The following is a 10907-nucleotide window of genomic DNA, read 5'->3' as shown; positions in this document are numbered from 1 at the left end:
TCTGCCCTCCAACAGGCTGCCCTTCCCTCCTCCGGGCCCAGCCTGGCGGATGGGTAGGAGGAAAGGGTGGGAAGTTTCTAGCATCCTTATCCAGGGCCCGGGTGTGCACACACATGCACACACACACCCCCACGAGAACATTTGTCAAAATGCAGATTTTGTCCACCTTTTCGTCAGCAGGATCAAGGGCTCGATCAAGCGGTGGTGGGAGTGCTGCCTGCCAGATGAAAGCAAAGCCCGCTGCTCCCGCTTCTGCCAAAGAGCCCGAGCCAGCCCCCAGAGCCCAGCAGCAGCCCGCACCCAGCAAGGCGGGGGGCCTGGAGGCAAGTGGGAGGCGCAGAGGTGTGAGGCTGGCGTTCCTGACCCACAGACTGACCTCAGATTCCAGTTTCAAAGGGGAGCTCTTAACTTCTGCTGCCCGTATGCTGTGAACGGATGCCCCACATCCACACGGCGAGGCCCTGGTCCCTGGTGGGACGGCACGGGAGGTGGGGCCTTCGGGAGCAGGGGTTAGATGAGGTTGTGAGCCTGGGGCCCCATGACAGGGTCAGTGCCCCGATAAGAGAGACGCCAGAGCCCGCTCTCCCTCCATCACGTGAGGACACAGTGAGGCAGCCGTCTGCAAGCCGGGAGGAGGGTCCTCACCAGAACCCGACCCTGCTGGTGCCCTGACCTTGGACTTCCAGCCTCCAGAACGGTGAGAAATCAAGGCCTGCCGTGTGGGCGCAGTCTGGGATTCTGCTACGGCAGCCGGGCCGACTGAGATGCAGGGGACCGGCCGGGCCGAGATGGCTCCTGAGGGGCAGAGGACGGAGTGAACCTCAGGAGCAGCTGCTGCTTCCTACAATACAGACCACCGGTGGCAAAGCTACGTTACCATCAGTTCCAACTGGGAGCTGCGACCCCCAGATTAAGCACGTGACCCTGACCTGGCCCTTCCTGCCAACCGCCCTAGAGACAGCTAGCCACAGGCCTCTGCTGCTCTGAGGGCATCAGGAGGCCCCATGTGCCAGGGGGACACCCAGTAGACGGCTCTGCTCGTCTGAGCCGGACTGTCTCACGCCCCCACTCTAGACCGTCCACGAGCTGTCATCCCCAGGGCTTGTGAGGAGAGACTGTAAAACCTGGAGTCGTGGGACCCCACAAAGCCCATGGCAGGGCGCTTCCTTCCCCTGGAGATGAAGCTCAGGCCTTCCCTAACCCATCAATCCAGAAGTCACACCGTGGCTGCTGGCCTTCCTTCCGACCGGCAAGACTCCTGCGCACGTGGCACACAGCCGTGGGGACACTACCAGGTCCCCACAGGGACAGCAGACCAGGCACCACGGTCACCCCTCCTCTGAGGCTCAGGGTTGGCCCCTCGCAGCCACAACTGCTCCGTGTGACCATGTCACCCTCATCAGAGCTTCCAACCCAGGTGGACTCACACAGAACCCTCCCCAGGAAGCTCGGGGACCAGAGCTGGGCAGAGAAGTGGCCCATCCCGGGCCGTGGGGTGTGGGAAGGCAGGCTTGCATCCCCACCCTGAGGAGACATCTTGTCCATAACAGAGAACATGCCCAGCTCGAGAGAGAGGCAGGGCCAGGAAGCAGAGGGTGACACTGTGCCCATCCTCTAGATGCACTCGTGCACGTCCTATCACCTCATGTGCCCCTGGCAGAGGCTCCTTCACATTGGGTTTCTGTCACTTCCAACGAAAAGCCCCAATTAAGAAAAGAGCAGAGGCCACGGCATGACCACTTACAGCACAGAATCAAGATCCTGGGACAGGACGGGACCTCCACTGGCCTGGGGCAAGCCTGGCGAGGTGCAGGAGTCAGCCATCGCGTCAGCACACCACTCTTTCCAGCCCATCCTCATCCCAGCACCAGCCTGCGCACCACAAGCCAGTGCTGCAGGACACAGCCCATCCTCAGGGTGCCCACAGCCTGGGGGACAAGAGTGCTCACTTCCCCCATGATACCACCCGCCTCCACCTACTGCCCCCGAGTCCGACGCATGGTGCTGCCCTCACGGAAGCAGTTCTGTTCCATCTCGCATCTCCATAGGTCGGATTCTCTCGCTTCTGTTTCTCAAAATAGTTGATCTGCTAATAGTACCTTTTTTTTGGAGGGGGGGAACCACTGTTGTTACGGATTTACACTTTACATTATCAATGCTCTGTAACAGAATCACTCCAAGTGTTAGTGATATTTTACAGCAATAACAATAAGGTAATAAATTTACCATCCCCTACAGTCTCTGAGAGTCGGGAATCTGGAAGTGTTTAGCTGGGTGGCACTGGGTCCCTCGTGAGGTGCGGTCAAGATGTCGGCTGGGGCTGCGTCATCTGAGGGCTCGACAGGGGCTGGGGCCAGAGGGGCTGCCTCCTGGGCAGCGCCCTCACACCTGGCAAGGTAGTGGCTGCTGGAGTGACCTCATGGCATGGCAGCTGGCCTCCCTGAGTGATCCAAGAGAGACCGGGTGACAGCTGTCCCACAGGGTCACTTCTGCCACATCTTACCCATCAGAAATCAGTCACAAAGTCCAGCCCACACTCAAGGAAGAACTGGGCTCCATCTTTGGTGGGAACATTGTTGAAGAACCTGTAGACATATTTTTAAGACCACTACACTTAACTTTTAAAAAATCTTTGTCATTTCCCTGGATTCGGGGCAATGGGGAGATAGAACCAAGTGTTCGTCGCCCTGACCCAATTTCCTATCGTGTGCTCATCTTAACGTTGTTTTCAGGAGGGAGAGACTCCCAAGTTCTTCAGGAAATTCCTCCCAATATCCGTCAGATGCTTTCAACAAAACGCAGAAAGTTCCAGTGTCCCCTCAGGAGAACTCTGGACCCCAGATAGGTTTTTCTTATCGCTTTTATCTTTACAAAGATGAAAGTAGCTCGACTTCCCCTTCCCGCCCCACCACCAGTACTTAGCCTCGAGCAGAGCGCAGGACTGTGGGATGCGTGGGGAACTAGGAAGTGTCATCTTCATCATCAGGGGATGAGGAAGGGAAGCTGGGGAGGTTAGTGGAGGCGGTCTCACTGGCTGTGCTAGCAGGTGGGCTGGCCTGTGCATTACCTACAAGGTTCCCAGAGAGCCCCGACCCCTGACCCAGGAAGCGCCTGGAGACTGCAGCCTTCATTTGGGATTTAGGAAGAACACGCAGTTAATCACGTGTGCGATTCAGCACACGCACACACCCCTCACATCCAAGGCCACCGGCTTCAAGGCCGTCCCCTGGAGCCAGGGGCTCAGTTCTCCTTTATGCCAGGGGAACGGGGCAGGGGGGCAGCAGCAGGACGCAGGCACACAGCACCCCAGCAGCCGGGCAGAGGAGGCTGGGAGCTGACGAGCAGCTTGGGAAATCTGAGTGAAATCCTGAGACGGAGTCAACTCCAACAGGGCCACATGCTAACTTGTCTTGCACTGACTGCTAGTTTGTTCCTGTCACGTTCCAAAAGGAGGAATTACTTGGCTCTGTTTCACAACATCCTGTAATTCTCCAGTTCATTGCGTACCTCAGAAAACTATCTGAGGTTTCTAAAAATTTTTGCATGATACACTTTCCAAAAGAAAACAGCTTTTAAAAAAATGACTTTTGAATTTAACATTCAGAGTCTGTATGACTAAAGCCAGATGTGTCAGTCATTCCCCCACCCAGCCAGCCAGGCACTGGGAAGGGTGCAGGACCCTCACCCCGGTGAACAATAGAATCCCTAGGCCCAGCCCCTCCCGCCTCCCGCATGTCCATCAGTGGTGAAATGCTTTGATCCCGTCCAATTTCCTCATTCTGAGCCTCCAGGACAGAGGCCCTGCTGGCTGCAGGCCCGGAGCCCAGTCTAGTCGTCAAAGCCGTGCTGTGAAAATGAAAGGTGTGAAGCTGCAAACTTCACTGTGTGATTAGGGAAACCCCATGGACACAAGTGGATTACCAACTCAGGAGAGGGGGGACGACGCTTTGAAGTGACCACACCATCCATGGGAGGGACAGGCGGGGACTGTCCAAGGAACCCCAAGTGGCCCTCCACCCCACATCTGTCCTCCTCAGCCTCGGTCGGGGGCAGAAGGTGGGACATGGTGGAGAGAGCCCGGTGTCCCCGTCATTATCATCGTGCGGTCTGCACACACGTCAATCCCACAAACCCTCAGTTTACCGAAACGCTGAAGGCTTGTGTTCCCTCTGCCCCGACCAACGCAGAGGCGATGAAAGGTTAACTTTAACATGGAGGTTTTAATCCAGTTTAAAGAGTACTTCACACAACCCGCCCTTCTAAAACATGAGGTTGATTTGGGGTTTTTCTAGGATTCTAACAAATTAGGTATAATCATCTCTCAGAATTGAGTAAAAAAATAACATCCTAGTTTTCTTGTTAAAATTCAAAAGCTTGATTGTAAAAGATTTATAGTAGGTGACGTTAACCTAGAAATCTCACACTGAACAAACACTAACGCAGATGAAACGAACCATCTACACCTACGACCACGGAGACTCTACACGGAGCGCTTCACCGAACGCCGCGGCCCTCGACACACGGTGACCTCCAGCCACGAGCATGGTTAAGGCAGTTCCTCCACTGGGAACAAGAAAGTGGGGGGAGCAACTGTGAGCGTCCCCGACACGAGGGCTTGTCCCCACAGCACTCTTCGCCTGGGGTGCTGGGACAAAGGTGTCTCCACCTGTCAGTCAGCTACCATCACACCTTCTTCTCAGGCAGGCGGGGCGTCGACTGAAAGCTGCCCAGAGTGGAAGCGCCAGGTCCAGGTCAGGCAGCTGAGGGCTGCGTGGGGGAGGTGGGACTCATTCGGCTAACTGTTGATGCGGCGCTAACACAGGGCTACCGAACCACTCATCTCAAACCAGAGAAAAGGCATGTGATTCGTTCACATTTCCACAGTTGCTTCTACGTAAAAATCAGTTTTATGGTTCCTTTCATTAAAACATATTCTGATCAAATAATCTCGCAAAGGAAAGCTCGCCTAGCCTCAAGTCTAACAGAAAGGAAGGAGGAAACGATAGATTTTCCGCTGTCGTCACGTCCAGGACCGCCACAAGGGGCGCCAGGCCGCAAGGGGCGCCCTAGGCTGACTGCGCCAAAAACTTCACGTACTGGCCCCGGGCCTCGAAGTGGTCAGCCGGCCGGTTGTACGCCGTCCACACCGGTTCTCCCACAAACAGCCGCATGGCCTTGACGTAGTTCTGCAAAACACACAAACACACCCAGCACCGCGTTAAACCAGCTGTCGAGACAGCCTCCCATGCTGTTTCATTCCTGTGTCTTAACACTTTAGTCACGTTTCATCCTCCGGAAGGACGTCAGCACCGGGAGCTCTGGCCAAGCTGAGAAGCCGGTGCCCAGGCAGCAAGAGTGTGGCCGCAGGGGTGGGCGCTGCGCTCTCCACGAACGCATCCCTGTGCGCCGACCCCTCCAGCCCACTCAGCCACCCCTTCCCGCATCCCCAGTACCATCTTCCTAAGAGTTCGCAGGGCCCTCGTGCTGATGACCAGGGAGGACAGCCTGGCATCGTGCTTCAGAATCAAAAATACTCATGCCTTTTAATCCAGTTTTCACTTTAGGAATTTATCCAACAGATAAACTCACTTAAGTGCAAAATGATAAATGCATAAGGTTATTCATTACAGCACCGTTTACAATAGCAAAGAACTGGAAACAATTCATAAACCCATCATAAGGGATCGTGCATTCGATGGACTAAATTCATGGTTAGATAATTAGGGAGCACCCAAGCATGGATGCCACACAGCTGTAAATAAGGGATGAGGCCCCACATACTGATCTGAAGCCATCCCCAAAGCATCGCAAGTGGAAAAAGGGAAACGCAGAACCATGAGCATCCTGTGTAAAAGGAGAAAGAATTCTGATCGTCTTTCGCCTGAATATGGAGGACACCTCTCTAAAAAGATTTTTAAAGACATAATGCTGGTTACTTTCAGGGAGAGAACAGGGGGGCCGGAGCACAGGGGTGGGAGGGAGGTTTTCACTGCACACCCTTCCAAATGTCTGAATTGTAAGTCGCCTGCCTTTATTTTCCATTCAAAAGTTATTCTTAAATCTCAGGTTTAGTCCAAATCACATCCAGAGAACCTAAGAACTATCTCATTGCTGTTGTTTGCCAATCTTAATGACTGTATTGCACGACTGTTAAGTTCCAAAACTGAAATGCTGTTAAAAAGGACAACGTAACAAGGGGCGTCCCGAAGCTGCAGGCCTAGAATTAGTAACAATGCGCTCTCCACGAGACAGGCGGGACTGCTTCCTGCTGACCCGCTCCGCCTCGACCTGCCCACGGCTGCGTGTCCCGACATGTGCCACTGTCCGCCAGGAACCAAGGCGGAGCTGGCCAAGAACAAGGTGGACACAGGAGCCCCAGCTCTCAGCCTCCAGCTGGTCCTCTCCCGGGAGCAAAGGCGCAGGAGCCGCGAGCCGCGGCCGCGTGTGCTCAGAGGCACTCGGCCTCACGCAGCGGAGCGGGCAGTGTCACAAGTCTCCGATATCCGTGCACAGACCAGCCTCAAAGATAAACACGACTCTACCTTCTCATCCAGCGTGAAGCGGTGATAAATGCCTGCAGGCAGAGTTATCATGTCTCCTTTCTCCATGAAAATCCGGATCCACTTGTCCTCTTTATCTCTGACATCAAAGTAGCCGCTGCCCTCCAGGATGTAGCGGATCTCATCGTCCAGGTGCAAGTGCTCCTCGTAGAAGATCTTAATCTAGCGCAGAAGGGACATTCTCTAAGTCTACTGGAGACCATCGTGCACACGAGCACAGACCCAACCACTGGCCCACGCCTCCAAAGACCAGGACTGAGGTGGACAGAAATTCTCTCCATAGAAAGAAGTATTATAAGGATAAGGGGGCAGGAGCTAGAATATTTTATGAAAACTACCAACAAACTAGCAGTAAAAGAATTAAGACTTACACAGCACTTACCATGTCCCAGACAAGATTCTAAATAGTTTACATATAATAACTTACATAGGTGCTATCTGTCATCCCCAGTGACAGATGAGGGAATGGTGGCACAGAGAGGCTAGGACCCTGGCCCAACATCACACAGCTTGGATGTGTAGAGTCGAGTCACCCACACAGACATCCTGGCTCCTGGCAGTCATACTGATCACACACACACATGCAGTCACGCTGATCACACTGGCAGGTTAGAAGCCACATGAAAATCTGAGGAAGGCAGTCCCCGTCTCAATAAACGAACACTTTCCATCTGTTCAAATCTACTTCTGCCTTTATCCTCCTAGCGTTTAATAATAAAAATATTCAAACATGCATTACTCTGATACAAAACCCAAACGAAGACATAAAAGAAAAAAGAAAGAAAACTGCGTTTATTAGAAGTGAACATAATGACTCTCCTTTTCATATAATTTAGAGTTCCCTTACCTTTTCTTCATAATTTGGCAGTTTATCTTTGCATATGGTTATGATATCCATCCAGGAGTAGTTTCTCTCTTTTCGGATCTTTTCTAATTCTGGATCATTCTCATACTTGTCGGCATCCAGCTAAAAGTGTTTACACAACAAAAGGAGGTCACACCAATGCAAGGAGACAGAAACATCCTCTTTCTGGATCTCCAGGATGATTATACTTCTAAATTCTCACCTTCTTCCCCTCCCCATTCCCCTCCCCTCCTTCCCTGTCTCTTTCAATGGTTTTCCCTTTCTCCGTAACAGCTAAAAATAACAACGGTGTATTTAATTCCTGCTCCCATCTTTCCAGCAGGCCTTTCTGGGGGATTCTAGTTCACATTTCTAGTCCCACCGCCATGAGCCTAGGCACAGCCCTCATCACCTCCAGCCCACGCAGGGTGCACTCTCTCCGCCGTGTCCCACTCCTCCATCACCAGTCCACCCCCTCGGGTCTAACCAATCTCTCTATGGCGTCTCCTCAGTCAGCTCATTTCCAGGCCCTCAGACCTACAAACATAACGCAAGTTCTTTATGCTGGGAGAAGCAGCTTCCATTGTCTGACTTCAGGGGCCTTTCCGACTCCTCTGTCCCTATTTCCTGTTTCAAAAAACAATCTACATTCTAAAGCAAACAGGACCATTTGCTACTCTTCACAAATACTTGATGCTCCACATCCCCACACCCTTGGTCTTGACAGCTTCCTCCGCCTAGAAAGCCCTTTCACCACTGTCATTCATCACAATCCTATCTATTGTTTAAGGTCTAATTTTAATGTCACCTCTTCGGGAAGCACTCCCCTAGGGCCCCCGCCAGAGTTAATCTGAACTCCTACTTCAAACTATCAGCAATGAACTTGGCGTACTTTGCCTTCTGTTGCAATAAAATGCATCTTATCACAACGGCTGAACAGCAAACTCCAGGATATCTCAAAGTACTAGTCATCGATCCATTATTTCTACAAAGACTCCCCAAATTAGCAAATCCACCGCCACATGACAAGCACACGGCTGCTCCACAGCACAACAATCGACTTCAGATTGAGCATGTGTGTAGAAGGGCCAGCTCTCCCTCTCCAGGCCACCGCACCAAGAGCGCACACGCAAAGTGCGACACCTGCTCCCACTGGTCAAGAATGGGTATTATCAAGACGGCACAGACAAATACACAGGACACCAAAACCAGAGAGTAAACAGTTTTATTTTGGCAGCCCTCGACTCACCATCCAGAGGGGAACTAGAAGGCAGAAGTGGGTCTGACTCTATGGAATAACAGAAGATGCCTTTTAAAACGTCTTATTTTATCCTTTGGATCATTCAGAAGCTGCCCAGCACGTCACTCTTGCTCTTAAACTGTCAGGTACACAATGGAAGGCCCGCAGTGCAGTCACTTGACCCTTCTGATTGTCTGGATTGCAAATAAATTATTTTATCATAAAACAAAACTTATTTGCCTCTCATGATAGACATTATTTACCACTTGACTGCTTCGAGGACGGTAACTTCCAGTAGGTTGTGTTAAATCTTAGCCCAAGAAAAGATATATACTATGTAAGGATTAACAGGCACACGAAATGAAACTCGTGTTTCCCTCCGAGAGGAAGCCCTTCCGACGCCAAGAAGCCTAGACTGGCGACCTCCACTCCAAGTGCACAGGGGCCGTCACCTCCGCTCTCAGAAGGACCAGGTCATCCAGGGACCCGTCCGCTGGCCCTCGCTCTGATCCCCTCCCGGGGGACCGCGGGGCTGCGGAGTCCGCCGCGCGTGTATCCCTCGCTCCGGGCGGGCTGGGCACCCACGTGGGCACCCACGCCTCACCAGGCTCGGGGGGACGGCACGCGGCCCCGCGCTCGCCAGAAGGTGGGTGCACCGCACAAGGGGCCTGGAGGAACCCTAAACCCTCCTGCCGCGCCCCGTGTGGGCCCCTAACTCAGCCGCGTCCTTCCCGCACGCCCCGGCCGAGCCGGACCCCGCCCGTCCCAACACGGCCCCGGCCTAGAACTGCGGCAGCAACGGACTCGCCAGCTCCGACACCCTCTCCAGACTCCGCACCCCGGCCACCCGGCCCCGCGACTGAGCATGCGCACCACGCCCCGGCCCCGACCTTCTGGCCCCGCGGCCGAGCCTGCGCACCGCGCCCCGGCCCCGACGACCCAGCCCCTCAGCCGAGCATGCGCAGCGCGCTCAGACGGCCGAGAGCCGAGCATGCGCAGCGCCCTCAGACCGCCGAGAGCCGAGCGTGCGCGGCGCGCCCCGGCCCCGCCACGGCCGCTGGACCCCGCTAGCCGTGGCTTGGGGCGTGCGCGGGAGCTCGGGGGACCTGAGGGGCGACGTCTCCCGCCCGCCCACCCCGGGCGCGCCCCGTCCCCGCGTACCTTCCAGTAATAGACCCCGAGCCGGCGCAGCTGCTCCAGGCCGACCGGGCGGTCGGGCTCCGCGCGGTGGGGCCGCCGCGGGTCGTCGTCGGCCTCGTCCATGTACCAGGCCTGCACCATGGTCGGGCCGGCGCCGCGAGCCCCGGGTGCACCCTGCCTGTCTTCGGACCGCACTGGTGCCGCCCGGCCCGCGCCGCGACCTCGGTCCGCCCCGCCCACCGGCCGGCGGGCGGTGGGCGGGGCGGGCCTTTCTCCGGACCCCGCGGGAGGGGCGCGTGCCCGGGCGCGCGCGGTCCCCGGCCCGAAGGCCCCGAGCGGGACGGGCTGCGCTTCCCCTGCGGCGCGGGGCGGGCTGGACGGCAGGTGCCGAGGCTCCGGGCCTGGTCCCCGGGGCTGGTCGCCGCTCCGCTCGGGGCGGCTCGGCGCGCTGGCCTGGGGATGCTCCAGAGGCTGGACCACAGCGGGCCAAGGACCGTCTGTCCCCGTCACTCCGTGGCGGGACGCCGCTTATCGTTCATGAGACGAAGCGGGAATCTGGACGGGGGGTGTTGCCCTGTCCTAGGTAAACGGGGGCGGCCCGAGTCTTCGCTAAGTCATAAGGGGAAGAGGCGTCTCTGCAGAACACAGGGTGGGGGCATGCTTGGCGTCACCGCACGGGTGCACGGGGCCAGGTGAAATGACCACCACACGACTGCCTCATGGTTGGCGCCACAGTCTCCTTGGACGTGCAAAACAGTCTTGTGAAACGAACAATTTATATCGAGAATAAACAATTTATATTTTACAGGAAAGAAAGCAAATTCCAGGGGAGAAAAGGTGATTTTAGTAAACTCCTGCAGGCGATATGGGGCACAGCTGTGGCTGGAAGCCAGCTCAAGTCACCACAGAGAACCCAGGTCTCCCACAGGGTGGTGGCGCTCCTCCTGTCCACTCCCCCGATTTTTGCAGCATCAACAGTGCAGCCCTGCCCTGTGGTTTCACATCGCCTCCTTACCCCTTTTCATCCCATCTCCCTTCCCCACATAGCAGTGTGTGACGTCCTAGAATAAAACAAGCTTCCGTTTCCCAATCCTTGAATTTCTAACCAGTTTAGCTCATAAGA

General features: G+C 55.2%; 1 protein-coding gene across 1 annotated transcript; it reads right to left on the bottom strand.

Annotated features, from left to right (window-relative positions):
* Positions 1-4200: 4200 nt before the first annotated feature.
* On the bottom strand, positions 4201-10072 carry ADI1 (acireductone dioxygenase 1). The gene is made up of 4 exons (XM_046660811.1): positions 9806-10072; positions 7408-7527; positions 6543-6722; positions 4201-5186 (listed from the first exon to the last, which is right to left on the bottom strand). The coding sequence occupies exons 1-4, from the start codon at positions 9923-9925 to the stop codon at positions 5067-5069; spliced, it is 540 nt and encodes a 179-aa protein (XP_046516767.1). The 5' UTR covers positions 9926-10072; the 3' UTR covers positions 4201-5066.
* Between the last annotated feature and the right edge of the window lie 835 nt (positions 10073-10907).

This window comes from Equus quagga, chromosome 5 (genome assembly GCF_021613505.1).
Source record: "Equus quagga isolate Etosha38 chromosome 5, UCLA_HA_Equagga_1.0, whole genome shotgun sequence".
NCBI lineage: Eukaryota > Metazoa > Chordata > Mammalia > Perissodactyla > Equidae > Equus > Equus quagga.
The sequence above is the reverse complement of the archived record's forward strand: the minus strand, read 5'-3'. Positions and strand labels throughout refer to the sequence as shown.

Excerpts from the sequence above, each read along its gene's own strand:
- ADI1 (XM_046660811.1), bottom strand. The coding sequence starts at position 9,925 with ATGGTGCAGGCCTGGTACATGGACGAGGCCGACGACGACCCGCGGCGG. Across the intron at positions 7,528-9,805 it reads TCGGGGTCTATTACTGGAAG|CTGGATGCCGACAAGTATGA; the intron begins GTACGCGGGGAC and ends AAACACTTTTAG. Across the intron at positions 5,187-6,542 it reads GCTTCACGCTGGATGAGAAG|AACTACGTCAAGGCCATGCG; the intron begins GTAGAGTCGTGT and ends TGTGTTTTGCAG.